Source organism: Spea bombifrons, chromosome 2 (assembly GCF_027358695.1).
Source record: "Spea bombifrons isolate aSpeBom1 chromosome 2, aSpeBom1.2.pri, whole genome shotgun sequence".
NCBI classification, from domain to species: Eukaryota; Metazoa; Chordata; class Amphibia; order Anura; family Pelobatidae; genus Spea; species Spea bombifrons.
Window position 1 is genome coordinate 8,108,418 of NC_071088.1, and position 22,465 is coordinate 8,130,882.

A 22,465-nucleotide genomic window follows, 5' to 3' on the forward strand; every position below is an offset into this window, starting at 1 on the left:
CACCCAGGTCATTCTCCTTTTTCTCCAGGACAGGGGAGTGGGTTTTAGCCACACCCACTGCCAACCCAATTCCCCGCCCACTCCTAATCCATGTAATGCTCTCTGGGGCTAGCCCTGCCCTTGTCACAGGTAGACCCTCCCCTCGCAAAGCCTGGAGGGAGAGCCAGGTCCGCTCTCCTTCCCGGGGAAGACCACCAGGGTCGGACCCTCGTAATGCACAGTAAAGTTGGAGAGCTGGAACTCACAGCTTGGGACGTTTGGGTCCCCGGCCGTCGTGAGCAGGTTCATATTTATATGGAGGCTTTGGTAATGCGCATTCAGGAATGTTTACTTTAAGACTTTATCCAAAATGGCATAAAACGAACGCACATATTAACTAAATCTCCATACGGGAGCAGCTCCATCACAAACAAAGCGACGTATAGAAAAACAACGAGGTCGATTCCAAAAACTCTTATCGTTACCAGCCGTAAAAATAATAATTAAAAATACAGGCAACAGAAAGAAAACACAAACAGAGATATTTTAAATGAAGTCACTGATCAGAGTTTTGGTGAAATGGATCCGGAATCTCTAAGTGTTCCGTTTATAACAATGGATGAAGCCGAAGTCTTTGAAGTCCGACCCTGACAGGAATTTAGCAGGGTCACGTAACGCAAGCTTATGTGACCCCGTGGTGACAGCACGGCTGCTCGCACAGAGTATGTATGTATTACAATGTATGTATGAGTGAGTGTATGTTAGTTTAATTGTGTGTAAGCGTGAGTGTGTGTTGGGGGTGGCAAGGGGTAGATGGGGCCACTTGGCTTTACTTGACCCCCCCTGGGCCAGAAGGTGCCAGCTCTCATATATATATATATATATATATATATACATACATACATATATATATATATATATATATACACCAATATGTCATAGGATGACTTATTATTAAGTCCTTTACTCCACAATGGGCGTAATCAATAAATAACGATATAAATAATCTCTTTGGGACTCCAGTGCCGATCCAAAGATGGATGTGAGAGCACATCCCGACTGCTTCCGCCAAAACGTATCTTTACTGCAAATCATTTAAAACGCGAGTGGGGGAAAAAGGGAAAAAAAGAGAGCGTTTTACCCTTATGTTAAAGAGCCTGAAATCATACGGATGTCATTTCCTTGGTTCAGAGCCGACGCGTTCCGCAGCGCACGCCAAGCCCAGTTTATCGTAAATAAAGTAATTGTAATGAGTCATTTTCACATTGTGCATGCACCGCTTTGTATGCGCGCTTTTTAATTCAAGTCTAAAAGTTCTTTTTCTGAAGATTTCACTTCATTCACACACTTCTTGCCGGTTTCTGCCTTTGATGTCTTTTTTGGAGTCTAACACTTCTTTTAACCGGACGTTTCGCACAAGTATTTGCTCTTTTTTTTTTTTTTTAACCAGCTACGACGTCCAAGAAGTCAGACTCCACGTTCTCTTCGAGTTCCTTCAGCACCCTGGCGGAGTCTTCTACGGGGTATTCCACATAGACACTAGACGCCAGAGCCTGGTGGGATCCGTGCCCCTTTGCTTTGAAGGCGTAGCTGAGGGTCCTGAAGAAGGGCATCAGCTGTGTTATGTGGGATACAGAACGGAGATTGAGAAGAGGGAATTCACGGCGCTTCGGCGCAGCTTCTTCGGTGAGGTTTTCCTGAAGATAAATGCAGAGAAAGTTATTGCGAAACGCGTTGAGAACAGTTAGGGTTACAGTTACATCTCAGTCTGGCTCTTTCCCTGAAGACTTTGTTGGAGATCCATATGTTACGGATACACCTGAGGTGTAAAATTTGGACAGGGCAGAAATATTCTGTAGCTCTACTAGGATCAGGAGGTGACCGTGCTGCAATTCATGTAAGTGGAACAGCCTCCCAGCAGAAGTGGTAGAGGTTAATACAGTGAGGGGATTAAACATGCGCGGGATCGGCATACGGCTCCTGAATCTAAGACGAGACCAACGACTGATTAAGGTCTGAGTCGTTGCATTGGAAAATGGGCAGACTAGATGCTTCACTCAAATGGTTAGTAAACGGAGAACCCATTTTCCGTGCATTAATGGATGCCCCCTATTGTCTACATACACAGACCCACCAAAAGCAGAATGTGCATCCCGCGCGGGGTCCACTACTCACCCCAAATCTCAACTTCAGCAGCTCTAGTATTCGAACAACATGGGGTTTGCATTCGTGATGACTCTCTCCAACCTCCGAAGTCATGTTACAGGAATCTGTATCGACTTCTGGGACAAAAGCCCATCTGTACCTGAAATATCCGGAGCAGAAAGATGAGGAATGATAAATCAGCGCCTTATAACGTTTCATTCACACCGATTACCATCCAACCGAGCAAAGCTTCACGATGAGGTGAACGTCTTACTCAACCAGTAATGAAAGAGTATGTTTATTGTGCTGAGCAGGTCTTCATCGATTGTATTTTCCGTGGTGTATTTCAATTGACCAGCATTATCAGTCTCCAGTTTGTGGTTTGGGTCAGGACACAAAGTGCTTGAGTGGATCGTGTTGATCATTTTTCATCACACAACATTTCAGGGTTCAATAGTCCAATGACCAGAGCCATAAATCTGTGTTACCTGCCGCGCTACTACTACGTTTGCATTGATAATAACATTTATTTTCCCTTCCATGTACTTCTCGCCCAATATTTGATGTGATCGCTCGGTGCTTGCATTTTACTAACTGATGTAGCAAATTCACTTTCATACCAAGTGTCCCTTTTAAATGTTTGCTTTCTCTCGTGGAGGCATTAAGCCCTCCAGCTCCTATGGATTCTCCCGTGGAGGGATTAAGCCCTCCGGCTCCTAGGCTCGCAGGACGTATGTTCGGCTGATGTGGACTCCTTGCCACCAGCCAGCTCCAGTACTGGCTCACATGAGACTTCCAAGGGATTTAACGAGCTGAAAGCTCATTAAAAAAAAAGGACCAAGCAGGCGAGCGTCCACTGCAGTGTCAGCATATCAAGTGTGTGTGTGGGGGGTGAACATAATAAGGGCAGATGGTGCCTCCTGAATGTGTGCCATGAGGCAATCTCAAGCTCTTCCAAGATAATTAGCCTCCCTGGGTGTAGTTGGGCCAACCTGGAATTTTAAGATTACACCTTTAATTGCATCACATCTCTGTCTGATTCAGGGCTTTCCCTGCATTGCTGATGGCAGTACCTGTCAGAGGTCTCAGGAGGGTCCGGACATACCCTCTATGAGTACCTTTTTACTCTCACTGTTTGCCTTGATATCGAGGGAATTTCAGCAACACCGGCTGAGAGAAGAAAGTGATCGTTAATTGTTTTCCAAGCTCTTTTATTGTCTTTAACTGCATGTTTTTTTCCGTGACGTGTCTGGCATGTCAATTGTCTTTAACGGGTTAACTTTTGGACTACACAGTGTGGTAAACGTTACTCAATAACAAAGCGATAATGGAAACTCAGCGACATGTATGTGGCGGGAGGACCTGAACTCTGAATCAAAGATAAGTAGAAAACTTGCCACGCTCAGAGTTTTATGTTTAGGCTGACATTCTCAAAAGCCAATAAAAAGGAGATAAAACATTCGGCACAGATGGGTGCGGAACTTTGCCCTCTAATGTCTACGGAAGATAACGAACCTTTATTAAATAATTTGTAATTAATCCTTTTCTGAATGGTAGATTTCAGTCCTCTGCTGCTGCACACTCCAGGCATCATACCTACGTTAATGTATATGTATAATGTATATCCGACGAGGGGCTCATCAGAAAGCGCTTGCAACTATATCAGCAAACTGTCTCTTTAAGTAAGCGCTTCCTGCGTGGGCATCCCATGGCGGCGTTCTCACCACGGTAAGGAACATCTAGTTCGGCGAGATACCGTAATTACAGATCTTATTTAATAAAAGACTCACATCTGAAACAGAGGCATCCTATCCGGCGGGAACGACAGAGCCGTGTCCAGGAACTTGCTGGCCGATAAGTAGAGGTCGAGCGAGCTTTGCTGGATCTCGCAGTATACAGGCCCGTTGCTCTCTGCTGCCACGGCTTTGGATTTGCTGGTCTTACCGGTTCTGTAAGGGTTAATAAAGAAACACGTGAACTGGAAGTCAGGTCGAGCATAAACGTAACATTCATCATAGGGTGCTTGTGCACACAAATATAGAATTTGACAGCACATAAGAACCATTTGACCCGTCTTTTCATTCTTTCATATTTGTTGTTTTTTTCTTTTCTTTCTTTCTCTCTCTCTCTCTCTCTTTCATACAGGGAGATACATAGGAGAATACAGAATACAGGGGGATACATAGGAGGATACAGAATACAGGGGGATACATAGGAGGATACAGAATACAGGGGAATATACAGGAGAATACAGAATACAGGGGGATACATAGGAGGATACAGAATACAGGGGAATATACAGGAGAATACAGAATACAGGGAGATACACAGGAGAATACAGAATACAGGGAGATACACAGGAGAATACAGAATACAGGGAGATACACAGGAGAATACAGAATACAGGGAGATACACAGGAGAATACAGAATACAGGGAGATACACAGGAGAATACAGAATACAGGGGAATACACAGGAGAATACAGAATACAGGGGAATATACAGGAGAATGCAGAATACAGGGAGATACACAGGAGAATACAGAATACAGGGGAATACACAGGAGAATACAGAATACAGGGGAATATACAGGAGAATGCAGAATACAGGGAGATACACAGGAGAATACAGAATACAGGGGAATATACGGGAGAATACAGAATACAGGGGAATATACAGGAGAATACAGAATACAGGGGAATACACGGGAGAATACAGAATACAGGGGAATATACAGGAGAATACAGAATACAGGGGTATACACAGGAGAATGCAGAATACAGGGGAATACACGGGAGAATACAGAATACAGGGGAATATACAGGAGAATACAGAATACAGGGGTATACACGGGAGAATACAGAATACAGGGGAATACACGGGAGAATACAGGGGAATATACAGGAGAATACAGAATACAGGGGAATACACGGGAGAATGCAGAATACAGGGGAATACACGGGAGAATACAGAATACAGGGAGATACACAGGAGAATACAGAATACAGGGGAATATACGGGAGAATACAGAATACAGGGGAATATACAGGAGAATACAGAATACAGGGGAATACACGGGAGAATGCAGAATACAGGGGTATACACGGGAGAATACAGAATACAGGGGAATACACGGGAGAATACAGAATACAGGGGAATATACAGGAGAATACAGAATACAGGGGAATACACGGGAGAATGCAGAATACAGGGGAATACACGGGAGAATACCGAATACAGGGGAATATACAGGAGAATGCAGAATACAGGGGAATACATGGGAGAATACAGAATACAGGGGAATACACAGGAGGATACAGAATACAGGGGAATACACAGGAGAATACAGAATACAGGGGAATACACAGGAGAATACAGAATACAGGGGAATACACGGGAGAATACCGAATACAGGGGAATACACAGGAGAATACAGAATACAGGGGAATACACAGGAGGATACAGAATACAGGGGAATACACAGGAGGATACAGAATACAGGGGAATATACAGGAGAATACAGAATACAGGGAGATACACAGGGACTTTTTTTTTTACCCCAAACTGTTTTACCCCAATAAAATATTTCTTAAAACTAGTTCATTACTAGGTTATATCTAATTACACCGATCCCAATAGGTTTCTTCGCCTTACAATTCACTCTGTCTGAGAAGTATCCTTTCCATTTCGTCACATGGTACAGAAACTGACACCAGATTGGTCGAGTCCCAACAAAGCCTGAATTTTATTATTATTAATGTTTTATTTTATTGTTAAAACTGTATACTTTTCTAATATATATATTTGTCTGTGGCAAAGTATACCAAGTCTGTAGAGAACAGCTAAGCTGTTAAAACGGGGAAATGGTTTTAGATGCTAAAAGTAACAATGTCTTACTTCGACAAAGTATCCTCTTCCATTAAGCGATCTTGGAGTTGGACAAATGCATGTATCTAAAAAAGGAGAAAAACCCATTACAAACCTGACTTTTTAATGTAATTATTTGCTGGTGCAGAAACCATCTACATATAAAAGATATATATATATATATATATATATATATATATATATTATATTTATTAGACACGTGATTATAGGTTTGTAAGAATTGTAATTAGATTTGCAAATGTTGTCAATTCGTACAAATTTCTGAAAACCAGGAGGGGACCCAAATAAACAAAAAAAAAACAAGCAGCGGTGCTCCAAATTTTCATTTGCATTTTGTTTCTTTTCCCACTATCACTCTCTTTCGCACTCGCTCCGTCATTGTCTCCCTACCTTCTCCGTGTCTCCATCACCTTAACTCCGCGTCTTCTGTCTTCTCCGGCGGTCCGCTTGTCCCAGCGGTCCGCAGCATTATCCGAGCCTGGTGAGTAACTCTGTAAAAGGGTGCAGCCAGTGCTCACAGCACGTGGACAGCCTCTCCCCTATTCCTCAAATCATGGGGGACAGGGTGTGTGCCAAGTCCCTGTCCTGTTGAGGATCTACTACACCAGGGCAGAATAACGCTGCGGAGAGCCGGAAAGTCAAGACAAGTGTCCTTTTTCATGAGGGGCAGTGCCGGTTTGGGACCAAAATCCTTCTGTCCTTCTTCCCTTCCCCGATGCTTCAATATTCTAGGTGCTCAGCGCTATAAATCATAATATTGGGTAAATCACATTTTCTTACCAACTCTGTGGCCATAATTGGCCACAACGAAGTGAGATGCTGAGGGGAAATCCTTAGTAAGAGGACACGGAAAAACAGGAACATCTGTGCTGCCATGATAGGAGTTTGCCCATTCCGGATATTTTCTGTAAGTCGCTCTGTAGGAATAATAGAAACATAAAAACCGAGAGCAAAGAAGAATGATGTGGCCCAAAGAGCAAGATCTTCTATTAAAACAGCCAGCCTTCCTACACGCCTCATTCATACTCTACACGCCTCATTCATACTCTACACTACCCCACATTGATACATTGTTTTTAAAGCACTGATTATGTCACAATAAGAAATGGTTAAAATAACAATCAGGCTTTTGTTTTTAGTTTTAGACAGCCTTTATAGACAATAATCCTCAAAAGGTCTTCACCTTGTATTAGAGGCAGGTAGAGGTGATACTGATCAGGTTCACCGCTGAACACGGCAAAGCCTTGACGCTTTAGCAACATGGCCTTTTGCTCACTGCTTGGGTAGAGCTTTAAAGAGCTGCTCGGCATGTCTGCAAAAGAAAAACATTTTGGGGTGAGAGCTCAATACATGCGATAATATGTTCCAGCGAACAAAGAAGAACAATGAAAAGAAACGGGGGAGGAGACGGCGAGGTGAAGAGATAACAAGAAAAAGAGATCTAACAGTGAAGACATCACAAAGAGAAGACGAACAGACATGGAATAGAAGACCAGATATATAATTAAAAAAAAAGTGTAAGCAAAAAACCTGGCTACATACTCATCAGATCCTTAAACATGGTTTTCTCATGGGTCAATAGATGGTCAATAATGGACTTCCAGCTGAAACACAGGAGATTGTATACCAGACCTTAAAATGCATCCTGAACATTCATTTACATTTAATACACATATTATGGATACTTATTGGATGCTTTATCTTATACATATAAAAAGCTATTCTTTTTAAATAGGCGTTTTGGATTCAAAGCTTAACAAAAACATCTGCCGTACCGCAATAGAAATAACCCGAGTTTGGCAACTTCCAACCATTAGTTTCTGACTTACTGAATGCAGGAGGTGTCCATCTGGAAAAAGCCAGGGTCCATAAACAGGTCCAGGACCTCCTTCTTCCAGGCCCGTTTGGTATAGGCGTACCCGCTGAGACTGCTGAGTAGCTGGGCGCCAGCACGGAAACTGGGAGAATTGTATCCGCTACAAAAGAGGAGAAACAAGGGTGGTTTAGTCTCAAAGGCCTGGAACACCAGAGGAACAAACGAAAGATTAATTATCTCAGGTCATTTACAATGTAGGATTTCTGCAATTTGTTATAAAAAAACAACATGGATCACACAGAACAGTTACATTTGTGAATTTTGGAATGATCTCCACCGCAATGTCAGGCATTTCTCTCGCAATCGACGGTTGATAGTTTACCTGTGATTTCGTAGATAAGGAAAGACGTAGTACAGCAGGCGGGATATTAAAGGAACAGCTTTCTCTTTTTCATCACTCCTGTAAACCATGTCCAGAAGAGTCGCCAGGACCTTATGAAGAGAATTTCGGTAAATCAATATTTTATAGCTACAACAATCGCAAGTGTCACCATTTGCATGCAGACAGTCTTGCTCACCCCTACGGCACTAACAGCTTAAGGAAAATAATATCTTGAGCCCTTTGAGGTTTGTAGTGTAAGGGATATTCTAGCGTCAAATTATTATTGCCCAAACACGAGAGACCTGTGTTTCAATTATAGTTTTTCTTGAAGAACGTGGCAGCTGCCTGTTGAACCACATGAGAGATCCTTGAGTACAACAACATTAAGTGTTCCCCGAGGAACTTGGGATCAGGAGATTAATGGACTAAATTAAATTAATGAGCGGATACAGGCAGCACAACAGGACTCACCTCGGCGAGCATCGAGAGAGCGTGGACGCTGTAGACAGACGGGGCAGAGGCTGAAACCATGGAGGATTGTGCGGCAGAAGACTCCTCTGCACGGGGCAAACGCAAAATAAAGAAGAACACATACACCGTGAGTGTCAAGTACAAAATGCCTTAGGGACACAGCACTATAGTACATTGCAACTGTCCTCAACGGGCACATTAAAGTACACGTGTTCAGGATATCTCCAAACAAGCATTGGCTGCAGATTCAGTACAACAGTTTTTCCAGACGCATTTGGTTATGTAAGTGGCTTCACATGGCTTGGCTTTTCAAAACCTTCTCCAGCAAAGTGTTGATGGTATGACTCTCTCTCTCTTACCGTATATATCCTCAGCATCATCTGCATCATCTAAAGAGACCTGTGGCTGAGCTTTGACCTCCAGATTACGGCTCAGCCAGCTGGTCTGCTCCAGCGAGGAGCCGGCGACATTGCCCACGGCTTCCAAGATCTTCTGGGTCACCTCCTGAAACAGGGAATGGATTGTGTTGGAGCGACTAAAGATACATGAGAACGGTTTGCAATGCGTGGCTCAACCAGAGGAATAAAACATATATAGGTTTTTATTCTTGTAAAGTATAACTGTATGCCAGAGGGGGGATTTTATATATAAATAAAAAAAAGAAATAAACCTATGACCTATATGGCAAGCCCTTTAATATTCTTTATTGATTAAAGGGAAACATACATGGGATATTAAAACCCCTATTTGCATCTATACCCTGAACCATTAACCAAATCAGGACCTAATTGTCTCTGCGGTCCACACTTCTGATGATTTTCTTGCTTTAACGCCGCCAGCTTGCATTGGTTATGGTTTGATTTTGAGAATATTAAAAGTTACATTTTGGGAAGCACAAATACGGGTCGGTTTCTCTGTAAATACCCATCAAGAGCCATCGGAAATTATCCTGAAATGCTTGCCACGTGGCCATATGAAACCAGATGTTACTTTTCAGGATTTTAGGAGTTAAATCAGTGATACAGGTAATATTGCAGTAGCAATTTCTAAAATGTATTTATAAAAAGGGGAAAAGTCACTAGACACTCTGTTTTGGTACGGAGAAACTTTCTTATTAAATGACGACCGCGATTCTACCTGCAGATCCTTCTGGTCTTTTTTGTTATCCAAATTAGGTGTCCGGGTTACAAAATCATTCAGGATGCTGTTTTGAGACAAAGGGGAGACGTTAACTAATATTAAAGCTAATGTTAAAAGCCACAACGGTTTGTGTTAAGCGACAGATCAACAAAACAGCCACAAATGGTTATAAATCCATATGGTCAGATTTCCATAGACACCATACTACTTTTTTTTGGCCAACCGAGAAGAATGATCCTGAGAAGAGATTGAGAAGGTTTCTGGTTAAGAAGACAGGAGACGGATGTAGCAGATTGGAAGAGTAGGACCCTCTGTTCTATTTGTAGCATTTTGTCATACGCGTTGCTGTCAATTTGAATGTTTTTGTTATTTTTCCGCTCTCTCCTATAGTAATAGCGCTATGGAATCTGCTGGGGGCCCTATTATTATAATGAAATGTAGCAGCTTGATGAAAAACATAGACGAGGGGGAGAGAAACGAGGAGGAAACGTACCTTAACAATAGGAAGAAGCCGGGAGGAGCCAGGTTGAGCGGCACAGACTCTTTCAGCAGCGCCAACAAGGGCTGGAAGTTTTCCTGCATGTCGGACGGTGATAACCTATTAACACAAAGAGAATCAATCAGACGCCTCCTAATGTCTCATCTCTCAATCATACGTTGCTGGCGATGGCTGAGACACAATGGCAAGTTCATCTATTTTCTGCAAGTCCACAAGCCTGTCAATCACTACCCTTATTCCTTTCTGTACTCAGGCATTGCTATTTTGCGCATGGACGCCTTATGACTATAGCCATACAGAAAGGGTTTGTGCTTCATACATAAATAACAGCAACTCTGAAGTAGAGAAAAGTAAGAAAGATTGTTTTAAAAGACCCTTGATGGACTAAACCAAGGCAAATCCAGCATCTCTATTAGATCTGTAGTTACAAAGTGTATAATACTAAAAAAAATAAAAAATAAATAAATAAATAAAACACATTTATTTTTTTTTACCTTTGAATAAAAGCGTAACTGAACTGAAGCATCGGAATATCAACCAACGAAGACTTCTGCAGATATGTAAGAGAGAAATTAGTAACATATTATTAAAATGGTATTACTGTATTGCTATATCAACATATAGATTTTTTAATGTTAATTCTTGATGGAATGTTGCTACCCATTTAAAACCTGAATTCTTCATCCCCTCTGTGGTTCAGTTTAGCTGCGGTACGGCAAGAATCCGTTTAAACTCACAGGGAACAAAGAGAGCCAAAACTTTCAAAGGGTACAGATTTTATAATTTTAACTATACGTAGCACTGAATAATTATGCTAATGTATTATGTATAGAACAAAAAAAAACATTGAGACGTATTAATGAATCAATTTGCCACCTCAATGAGCGAAACATCACAAGTAGTAATGAGAAGAAGGGTAAAGCTGGAAGGTGCCAGAATGCCTGGGGAGGGGGTCTTGGTAGGTTGAAACATGGCCGTGGGGGGCTAGGGAACAGCGAGTACCTGCTAACCCTTAAAGCTCAGCCGTTAACCCGTTTATAACCATTACATTATAAATACGATCCTTTGTGTTATATATGCTAAACTATTATGAATATTTGCACAGCTCACCCACAGTGATCAACATCCCTATAGAACATTATGCAGCTTTTTATATTAGGGTTAGTTTTTATTGAAATATTTTCTGTTGAGCATCAACAGCATTTAATTTGTGCCGCTAAGTTACGTTTAAAATCTTCTGTGAAATATGGATCATTGGAAAAACAAGGAGCTTCGTTCAATGGCTTGATCTGCTGCGTTGGTGGTGGCGGTGGTGGTGGTAAGGGTTTACCCTGAGAAAAAGGTTTATATTTGTAATTTAATCATGGTCATTTTAATATATTTGTAATGACATATGAGGTAGCCCAAGAAAGTTTAAGAGTGTGAAGTCTAAATCTAACTGCAGAGTGTGAAGTGTGCTGTTCTTGCTGCCATCTGCTTACAAATCTCGGTATAAATCATAAATTATACTTTTAATCATTTCCATTCACGGAACGTTTTACTTTGACGAGTGCGACGCAGCCGCTTTGTTATTTATTATAACATTTTTATTCATAACCATATAACCCCAAAAAGTAAAAAAAAAAAGAAAAAAAAAAAAAAGGGGGTGAATTATTTTGAAACTTCATGGTTGGAAATTCCAAAACTCAAGATGTTCAAGTCTATAGTAAATATTACCTCTTCTCCTTTGATCTGTGGCGGCTTCTTCACAACTTCTTTGACCAGATGCAAGATGGTGTCGATCTTCAAGCTCTTCAATGCAAATACTAAGTCAACGAGGGTGAGCTGAGACTCGCTAGGCACTGGAATAATCTGTAGAGGTGATTAGAAAGCCCATAACACGATATTAGAATACTCCATTGTTATTCTAAGAATGGAAGGCTTAAAATGCATAGGGTTTTTTCCTTCATTGAGAAGGCTCGCTGGCCTATGCTTCATGGAAGTCGTACTTGCTCAACACCGAGGGAGGCATCTGTTAGCTGCCCTTGCTTCAAAGACAAGCCTCATCGACATGTGAGTAACCGGGTACAGTAAATATACTTCACCTTAGCTTTACTTTGGTTCTTGTTAAATCTTTTTCTTTTCCACACGGCGGCGACGGCAGCAATCAGCTGCACCCCTAAGTGTCCCGTTAGAGGGTTGAGGAAATCCAGAATTTTCTGCTTTAGTGTCTGTAGAGAGAGAAAAAAATAATAAAGACTGGAAGCAGCCAGAGTTGGTGCCTCTTACATGGACATCGTAGGTTTCCCACCTACGTTAACTCTCTCCTGTTACCACACACGATCTCCCAAACCTCTACACATTATCAATCCACCATGTACAGAGGTCTGTCCATCACATCTAGTCTTTGGTAAAGTGTTTGGGATTTGGACCTTTGAGATTCTTTTATCACCCCCTCTTCTGCAAGCCCCTCATTTCCCTGTTATTCACGACAAAGGTCTCTCCTCCCTCAAATCCTGCCTCTGTTTAGCGTCTCCATCCCCGACACTTGTTTATCTTCCCCTGATGCTCTCCGTTGGTGTGCCCAAGGGCTCAGTTCTGGGGCCCCAACTCTTCTTTTGGATACCTGTACGCTGTTTACGCGATCATTTACTTCTTCTGACCTCTCGTCTCCTCAATCAAATCACCGATTCCTTATATCTTCATCCCGTTTAAGAATGCCACAATCCACCCAATAGATGAAGTTCACCATCTTGGTGATTTGACTTGGCTCTGCTCTCTCCTCTACCTTCACATCCACCGCTCAACAAATCCTCCTACCTTCACAAATTCATTATCTCCTCACATAAAAGACTATTAAGTACAAAGTGCCCACCAAGAGTCCATTTTACTCGAGCCGTTTGTAGAGTTTCTTATTTTCCCTTATTTTTTTTTATCTTAACAGGGAACATTATCTTACTTTGGTGGTTTTGAAATAAACCGAAGACGACCCTTTGATTGTACCAAGCAGATCTGAAGGTCTCTTCTCCCTTTCTTGCTTGTTAATGACGCTCCACAGAAGCGATAAGCTATTAACGATCCGGGGAAGCTCCTCTAGAATGGCGTTCCGTGCGTTCTTTAGGTTGGCAGGATCTGTTGAGGAGGACTAAAGCAAACAATTCGGTGTAATTAAAACAGAACGGAATTTAACCTGGCCTTGAATGCTAGGGGTATTAAGCGTACGTGTGTGTAAAGCTAGCTTTGTGTAGAAGAATAAGGTTTTCCAGGGCTCTCTCCAAAAAGCAAGAGATTTTAAATTGTATTTTTTCCAGTAGTGAATAATTTATAAATATGACACATGTATGCGGATAAATAAGTTACCTTTTTAGATTGCGCGGGATGATCCAAAAGGCAAAAATGGCCAATTGTTGTCAGGCCTTCCAATAGAGTGAGAGGGTAATCGGGCGACACGTTCTCCCGTTTAGTAGTCACGCTGTTAATAAAAATAAAAGACACGTGTTTATATCTTGTCATGAGCAGCTGCTTTCAAATAACAGAATGCAGGACTGACCCTGGTAATATAAAATAAGTGTTCTCCGTGGCAAAATCAGTGGCAAAATACGACTTCTAGGAATGTTATTTATTAGCATGAATAAAACAACCCCAAATCGATGCTTGATGGTCTAGTGAATACAACTATAATGAAATGGATATATTCCCTTCACAGTTGAAAGCATGAATTCTTGGTGTATTCTACCAAAAAAACATATAAAAGTCATGAGAAGGTTATGGCGGCATCTTCTAGACTATGAAGGGTGACCTTAGGATGTAAAAGACGTCTATTAGATGTGGCTGAGGACTTAATTTCAACTTTCTGTTGCAACTTAATATCCAGATGAAACAAGCTTTGCTGCAATAGATGAGTAGAAGCCATCAATTATAAAGGCACTTTTAAAGATTTTTAAATACTTTTTTGGACTGAAACAAGCATGCTGCATATCTAAATAGTCTAACAAACCTGAAATCCGCCCACCCAGCTATCTAGGTATTGGAAGTTTAAGTTACTAAACGTTTCACGCCAGGAGATGAAATGGTTGCCTGATGACAATTTGGTATTTAGAAAAAGCAAGCTTACCTAATGCTCACAGACTCATTTTCATACTGCTTCACAAGCTCATCCAAGTTCTTACATATCTGCGCAACAAAAGGCGCCACCGTCAGCCCCAAGGATTTTCCAAAATAAGGTAGAGACGACGTGACCAAGGCCACCCACGGAGGGTGCATCCCGTATCCGTATTCTGGACGCAGGGCTCCCACCACTGCGGAGACGAACAAGCCTTGAGACGTTATCGCGTGAGACTGCACGTACTGCATTGCATTAATAGACTGCTGAAAGCTGAGGCCTCGTTGCCATTCCTTTGAGAGGTCTATATAGTTCTCCTGGTCTTCTTGTTGTTGGTGCAGGTGATGCTCCAAGAGAATCAATATCTGGAGGAGCTTCAGGAGCTCAATCTGTAGCGGATGCTCACTCCAGATTTGGTCTTGACCAAAATTGATCACGCTCTCTTCAAACAACTCTTCTTCAGGGTCTTTATTAAAGCCCGATGACATTAACTTGTATCTTTTTTGGCTTGTGTACATGGAAGCAGACAGCGAGAGAAGAACAAATTCTTGTACTTTACACCTCTCAAGTAAGTTGTGGATGAACTCAACATTCTTGCCCTCCGATGACTTGGCCATGGTGGCCAACTGAGACATGACCCTGATCAAGACTTCAACGCTTTTCACTTGAACGTCTCTGTTGCCCAGCACGTCCTTATGGTTGACCTTGAGGTAACATGGGTAATAAGCACGCAGGAAGCTCAGGCAGAGGTATGTCAAAAGCTCTATCAAAAGAGAATGAGGACACATTGATGGAGACTGCGTCTGAAGCTTGCCATAAAAACTCTGCCCAACAAGGGCTTCCTGATGGCGCGCCAGTAGGTTATATATAAGGTTGAGGTGGGCTGTGGAGCTGGTGTCCATGCTGGTGCTAGCGACGGCCTCCATAAATTCTTTGGGGTTGGTTTTCAGAATGGCTTCTAGCACCGAAAAAGCATACAACACCCTTTTGGAATCGTAGGGCTGCAAATACAGAAGAATGTGTTTAAACAGGGCCTCAATCAACTCTTCCTTCTCTTTCTGCTGCTTCAGAAGTCGGGTGCTTCTGATGGCTTGAAGCTCCAGATCCGCTTCATCATCACTGGACAGGGACTCAGACGTCTGCGTTACGTCAGATCCGGTGCGTGCCAGGTTTAGCAACGTGCTTTGTCTGGGGGAATCCACGTAGGCCATGTTTGGGTGGCCTATGATTTTCAGGCTCCCTTGGCCACCAGGGCCATCTGCACAAGTTTGCTCATTGCTCAGATCAGCTGAGCTCGTGGTGAAGGAGGAGGTGTTCTCGCTGTCGTTGTGCCCGGTGCTTGTATCCGCCGATTCGGTGTGCTCGCTGTCCTCCTGATCCTCTTCTCCCTGGGACATAGTGTAATTCGCATGATTTACTGTCAGCTCGTTTCTCATCTTTTCAGGGTCTTTCTCTACTTCAGCCCAGATGGCCTCCCTGTCAACCGTGTTAAATTGAGGAAAACTCTCATCCGAGCTGCTTTCGGGTAACTCGTGTAACGTTGAGTGGTCTTTCATAGAAGTAATTTTCTTTCTACACCAATAGCCGATTTCTTCTAACAAAAAAAGAGTAAATAAATACATTTCCTTACACATAACACAAAAACCAAACTCAACGATTAGAGAATACACTCTGAATTACTTTAATAAATTGTGACAGACACCTCCACGGTCTTTTAGGGTGATTGTTTTATATTGTTAAAAAAACAAATGTTTAAAAAAGACATTGCATAAAAGTATTAATAACCCAAACTACTTTTACGCTCCTGACAGTCAAAAGAATATGTAAGAACCTATGCAATTGCCTAGATTAAAGCAGGGTTTGCCAACCTTTGGGCACAACCGGATCACTCTGTGGTCAGATCACAGGCCAGGAAGCAAAAAGAAAAGCTATTATCACTGCTGATACGCAGGTCTCCTAACCTGATGCGTCTTTCTGCTTGATACAGTGAATGGAAGTGCGCTGGGTCTTCGGATGGAGCAGGAGCAGTAACACGGGCTCCAGGATCCTGGCAACATCGTTTAAGGAGAGGGCTCGGATCAGCCAACCCTGGGCAGCTGCGCCAATGGCACCGTCGGAACAGTTCAGGCTATCAAGCACTACGAACAAAGACCTACAAACCGAGCAAAAAGTCACGCGGGGATCTATAACAAGCCGCCTGCATATAATTCTGCACTTGATAATAGATATACAGATACCCGAATATGTATTATATGAAAAATATTTCTAACTTTATTTATATGCAGATTGAGCAGTGAGAAACATTGAGCCTAAAAACGTTTGTTTTGTCATCCACGTAAAATAGACAAATATATCTCCTGGGTGTTTCTTCGCAGTGTAATACCGGTTACATTGTTATTTTAGCCAAGCTTTATTGTACTAAAGTTGCATATTATAATAATATACGAAGGCATACGACGATGGTGGTAATGTGCTGTCACCTGTCGAACGAACGGTTGTGTGAAGTGACTCTGCTGCCTTGAATCTCTCTTGTCAGATGCCAAATCACCGAGAAACGAAACAGAGCTTCCAGACGGGTGACCTATTAAACACAAAAAAGGTGTAGTAAAATAAAAAAGTACCCCAGCCCCGGAACCTGGATATATCGCTTTTCTGCAGTGACTGTTGCAAAAAATCCAATCTTTACGGAAACACATTTTCTGTTGTTTTTAATGTCTACTCTACCTATTTTCAATCATGAAATATTCCCAGTACGGGGCATATACACTGTGGTTTGATGGGAAGCTGCCATTCGGATTTTTTGGCATTGACTCCCCAGTAAAACACTAAACTAACTATTTTTCATAGCTATAACAAATGTCATTTGGATGCCCCTAGCCCCATCCATTAAATCATTAGTCCGGCCTTTATGAATGGACTGTTACACCAGAAACCCTTTACTTCTGAGACAGACATCTCAAAGTTGACCGTAAAGACTGGACACCTTCTTGTGATTTAAAACCAAGATATATCTGCTGACAATTCAGCTGGAAATCATTAAGTCTCACTTTATCGTTGTCCAGTAGGGTTTGGCAGATGATCTCTTCGCAGATATTAGCAGAGGGGGCCAAGCAATGCAGCCGATAGAAGAGCTCCACGCAGGTGATGTGATGTTCCCTGGTCTCCATGTTCAGCTGATTCCACAGCACGTGGGCCACTCTCTGTAAGCAGTGAGGTTGTGTTAATAGAGACAAACCACAAGTATCACATTAAGCTTGTAAGAAGTATTAACAAGTAGGTTGTAACAAGTAACACATGCACAACTTTGGTGCTGAATTAATGCAGTCCTCTAGCTGTATGCAATTCTACCTTCAAACCCCACACTCTTATTAGAGTTCCCTATTATAACTGTACTGGGTATTTTGGAAGTCGTAGCCTACAATACACTGACCTTCACTGTTCTAGATGTCTGATCCATACCTGGGCACAGGTGTTAGATCATTCTGGAGAGGAACACCATGGTTTTTTCCCCTCATTCTATATGCAGTGCTTCGTTAGTAATTCTGAGTAATCATAAACTAACTATCATTGCAATCTGTATTAGCAGCTTCTTTGAGATATCTGGACAAGCTTTTGAAACCTTAAATAATGCAAGTTAACCTAACTTAAGGACCAAGGACAATTTTTTCTTCCTGTCCTTTTAGATGTTTGGTTTCCAGAACTGTACAGACTGACAAATTAATATATAATCAAATTCCATACGCTCCGCTCTCCTTTTTGCTTAGACAGCATTTATCTTTCCACAGTCTACCTGCCTACGATGTCTCGTATAGTGAATATTGGCTACGTTGGGTTTTCTCGTTCTCATACACACCGGGTAGAAGTCTGTTTTCTCTGCAATAAGTTTCAGAACTCCTGGAGCGACCGGCGGGACAGTGACCATCTGCAGCTTCCCGAAGACTGCGCTGTATCCCGAGGTCTTCGCTCTCCTCATCCGGTCTTCCATCACGAGAGACAAGGACTGGGAGTGATTGATGACTTCCAGCAACGTAGAAATGGCTACGTTCTGGATATAACAATCCTTCACACAACAACATATGGTCATGAGGGATTTAAACCAGAGAGGGAAGCTGGCTTCTCCAGAACCTTGTAAAACGAGAGAAAGAACAAACAACAAGCTGTTTCAGCTGGTAAAGTATCTTTGTTGCATTAATATTTCTGAATTGTATTTAAATATAAAGCAGAACATATTTTTTGAAATATACAAGCTATTGTCTCCTACCAGGATGCTGAAAGAGAGTAGAATACAGGTGATCGGTTTCTTCCTCGGACAGGTAGACAGGAAAGGTGGCACAGTCCAGTAAAAAGTGGCAAGCGGCAGCGAAGGCTTCCCTGCAGTCCACTGTAACTCTGCCCATGTTCTGTATGAAACGGTCAATGTCCCATTCCTCGTCAGACGCTTTGCTATTAATCCTCTTATTATGGGGGAGTCCTGGGGAGAAGTCAGCCTTCTCGTTCTTCTGTTTGGTTACAGGTGGCCGCGGCGTGAAAAAGTCCGTCAGCATCTGTTTGAACTGGGGTACGGTGATTTGCTTAGGTTCCCAAGACCCCCTCTTCTTTGTGCTTCCATCTTTACCATCTGCCGCCACACTCACCTGGGAGCTTCTCCCATTATTCTGTTCCTGCAGCTGAATCCCGAAGAACTGCCTACTGGCGAAGGTGGCCACCAGTTCCTGGATGCACTGCAGGGTCTTCTGCACGTTGCCGCCCTTCTTCCAAACGTCTCCTTTCTCCGGGGACACCCTGGGTACCCGCAGGTGTTGGGACAGCTCCGGAGAGGACGCGCTTAGGCCAATACCGCTGTCCTCGGACTTGAGTGGAGGAAAAACAGGGTCTTCTTCTACAGAGTCAACATCCGTTTCACCGACTGCTTTTATTCTTATGGTTTCTTTGGTTGGACTCTAAAATGAAATTATGAAGTGAGAAAATTGCCGTGCTATATGCATTTTCTTAACTAAAGCTGAACCGGATAGGTATTTATAGTTATGAGAAAGCAGAGGCTACTTTACGTTTATCCAAAAGGCAAACCTGTGCATTTCTTAATCTGGAAAATACTGGTTTAATAGGAGACAATTATAAAAAGAAATAATATTTGCTGCTAATTCATTGTTGTAACAAGTAAACATTAAACATGGATGATTGGGACACGCTGATAAAATAAGTAAACACAAATCAACATGAGTATGCGCTGCTACACAGCCACTGCAAATCCAGTTACCATATTGGCTCGAATACCCTTATAGTTTGGTGCTATTTAAAAGAAAAAATATATATATGTATTTATTTATTTATTTATTTTTTTAGATTTAATGTATGGTAGGAGGCTCCCACCCTCCTTCCTAAACTTTAGTTTTGCAACGTTGATGTAGATGCGGCAGACGTGACCTCCGCTTCCTGCACCAGTCTGCCTCATCCACATCAACGTTGAGAATCATGAATCAGGGCGGAACTAAAGTTTTTGCTTGCGTTGCCGGGGACCGTATTTTCGCCGGACGGCACTACCGAAAACGCTCTGCAGTCTTCTGATCTGGTCTTCCAGACACCCTGGAGAAGGTAAAAATGCTAAACCCGATTATAGGCCGCACCTCCACCTTAAAGATTTAAATTACTGGAAAAAAGTGCGGCCTTTAATCGGGCCAATACGGTATTTTAAAGGGACAGCAAACGTGAACTGGAAGAAGGTTCTGCCGTGTCTGATTTCCATCGCTGCTACTTACAGAGTCTGGGCTCAGACTTTCCATGTCCAGATAGGCCGGCGGCATCTGCACTTTGCTGAGAACTTTGAAACACGTCTTGAGCGCCTGAGTGAGCTCGGGCAGGCTCAGCAGGTCCATGTTCTCCGACAGAGACTGAGCCATATAACTGAGCATCTGCGGCAGGTACTGGGTTTGGACTTCGGAATACAGCTCCTGAAGAAGGAAGGGAAGAAGTCATTCTCTTGTGTACCAGCTATGGCTCTAAAATGTTTCTAAAGTGAACAACATTAAAAAGCTCTCTTTGGTGCGCCATGTGCGGCTGGGACAAGAAGGGTGGTCATCAATAAACGGACCACAGCTATAACCATGCTTACTTTTCCGATAGATCCCTTGCTTTTCAATTCATGGGATGTTAGCCCCTTGCACTTTGGAATTATTTTTATGTCCCACGATGTGCTACATGCCTGCCAAGCATCATGGATTTGTATGTAATACCAGTTATTCATCATGTGCCATCTGCTTCTCTCCTTCATGCCTTCACCCAATTAGAATGATCACATATCACCATATTTAATGACAAATCCCAAGTGTTTTGGTGCGTATTTAAAAGGGTTAATATGATATTCTAAGTACACACAGGTTTATTGCTTATAGGTTAATATAACTGAATGGAGAATGGGGAGAGATCTCCCATACCAAAGGAATTACATCCAGTAGAAACACCGTTAACGTGCAGATCTCAGACACGGACGGAGCTCGGCCCACGGAACGGGAGGCATCGAGAGACTTTCTCCTGAGAGCCAAAACAAAAGAAAAGAAGTAATTACACATAAACGGTAAGATTTTTCTGTCCTTGATCTCTCTATATTGAGAACAAAGAAGCTTTTATGAATATAGCTGCCTCAGCAAATATTTCCTAATCAGTGTCTCTTCTATGGGAAAATGTAAGGAGTAGAAGCTGCTTATCTCTAGGAATGTAAATTGGAATGGGGGATACATTGCAAGACCCCCGAAACTGATTTACTACCTAGGAGGTAACTTCTAGAGATATGTGCGATCAAGGACAAATTCCAGATGTATTTGTCATTGTCTTAAAGTTACTTCTTAGACCCGAGCGTCTCTTAGAGGCGAATGATGGAAATACAGTGGGGCAAACATGCTAAGAAGTCCTAATTATAATAAGTAACATCTTATTATAACCCCGTCTTTAAAAGCTTGTGTTTTTACAATAAATAAGATTTAGATTTTCTATCGTGATGGTATAATATCTCATTTTATAAATTATAATTTTTGGTGCAATCTTAAAGGATTTAGGATCAGAAAAAATGTAGAGTCTCTCTTTATATTAATATTGTGGATGTGGTCCTACAATAATTAATAGCGTCCTCAGTTTGTGTATGTGATAGAATACTGGTTTTGCCTATTTTATCTCATAAATGTCCCTAACAACATACTTTTCTAAGGCCAGAAAGATCCAAGACCCAATTCCCATAATAATTACTGTTAATAGAAGAATAAAGCCCCAAAACAATCAATGAAAAAACTTTGGACACATTGTAAATATTGACTTTGGCCGGCGATCACGAATCCTAGAGATCATGTGGCTATTGATTCCTTACCTGCCAGCCATGGCACCCAAGACAACAAGCCGTTAGATTCTACATACATCGTTCGGTGCCATCATGGAACATTGTTATGGATAAGAAGTAACATCCCTGAGCAACAGCTATTCTCAAAAAGTGATTTAACAAAGCAGTTGAAAGAGAGAAAACAGGTTGAATGAGGTGTATATGTCTAGAAATGATTATAATGCAGTAGCCACCGCTTGCTCACCCACCTGAAACAATCCTCAAAGCACGTAGTCATGTAATCCCAGAGGAAGTCTGAGCTCAGAGACGTGATCAGTAAATTCACAGTCTTGACAATCTCAGACGCGTTTTTGTTTTCTTTAATTGCGCTGAAAAAAACCCACACAAAAAACAGCATAAATTGGAAGAATGGCCAGGAAGCTATATAAACTGCGGTGGAAGACGATGAATATTTTCGCAACTTTTATTTCATTTTTTTTGTAAATGTACCTTATCAGCTGGCTGCCGGTCTGTCCGTAGCTCAGCTTGATGTCTGCCCCTAGCGCATCCTTACAATACGCGTAAAAGGCTCGGATCACTTCCAGAAATAAATCCCCCACTACAGGCGGACCTGAAAATAAACCAGAGTATAATGAGCACACCACTAGACTAGGTTTACTAACTATAAACGGGTAATAACAAAAATAAAACGTAGCACTGTACAATAGTTTTGACCGTTTAAAGCATGCAATCGCTAACAG

At 42.1% G+C, this 22,465-nt stretch overlaps 1 protein-coding gene across 2 annotated transcripts in view; it reads right to left on the bottom strand.

Annotated features, from left to right (window-relative positions):
• Positions 1-1,222: 1,222 nt before the first annotated feature.
• The window catches only part of DOP1B (DOP1 leucine zipper like protein B), a 39,746-nt gene continuing 18,503 nt past the window's right edge, over positions 1,223-22,465 (bottom strand). The window contains exons 10-37 of one of the 2 annotated variants that reach the window (XM_053456781.1): positions 22,215-22,335; positions 21,974-22,093; positions 20,833-20,929; positions 20,158-20,349; positions 18,663-19,341; positions 18,255-18,526; positions 17,449-17,601; positions 16,882-16,982; positions 16,363-16,553; positions 14,414-15,992; positions 13,660-13,771; positions 13,259-13,444; positions 12,405-12,530; positions 12,037-12,171; positions 10,815-10,870; positions 10,315-10,419; positions 9,819-9,885; positions 9,041-9,185; positions 8,682-8,767; positions 8,211-8,320; positions 7,842-7,988; positions 7,555-7,616; positions 7,196-7,324; positions 6,793-6,929; positions 6,022-6,077; positions 3,915-4,073; positions 2,155-2,284; positions 1,223-1,676 (exon numbers count right to left, since the gene is read on the bottom strand). In XM_053456781.1, the coding sequence (XP_053312756.1) occupies positions 1,422-1,676; positions 2,155-2,284; positions 3,915-4,073; positions 6,022-6,077; positions 6,793-6,929; positions 7,196-7,324; positions 7,555-7,616; positions 7,842-7,988; positions 8,211-8,320; positions 8,682-8,767; positions 9,041-9,185; positions 9,819-9,885; positions 10,315-10,419; positions 10,815-10,870; positions 12,037-12,171; positions 12,405-12,530; positions 13,259-13,444; positions 13,660-13,771; positions 14,414-15,992; positions 16,363-16,553; positions 16,882-16,982; positions 17,449-17,601; positions 18,255-18,526; positions 18,663-19,341; positions 20,158-20,349; positions 20,833-20,929; positions 21,974-22,093; positions 22,215-22,335 (5,708 nt within the window). In that variant the 3' untranslated portion in view covers positions 1,223-1,421. Of the gene's footprint in view, positions 1,677-2,154; positions 2,285-3,914; positions 4,074-6,021; positions 6,078-6,792; positions 6,930-7,195; positions 7,325-7,554; positions 7,617-7,841; positions 7,989-8,210; positions 8,321-8,681; positions 8,768-9,040; positions 9,186-9,818; positions 9,886-10,314; positions 10,420-10,814; positions 10,871-12,036; positions 12,172-12,404; positions 12,531-13,258; positions 13,445-13,659; positions 13,772-14,413; positions 15,996-16,362; positions 16,554-16,881; positions 16,983-17,448; positions 17,602-18,254; positions 18,527-18,662; positions 19,342-20,157; positions 20,350-20,832; positions 20,930-21,973; positions 22,094-22,214; positions 22,336-22,465 lie in introns of both variants that reach the window. The other variant, XM_053456780.1, reaches the window with a different exon arrangement.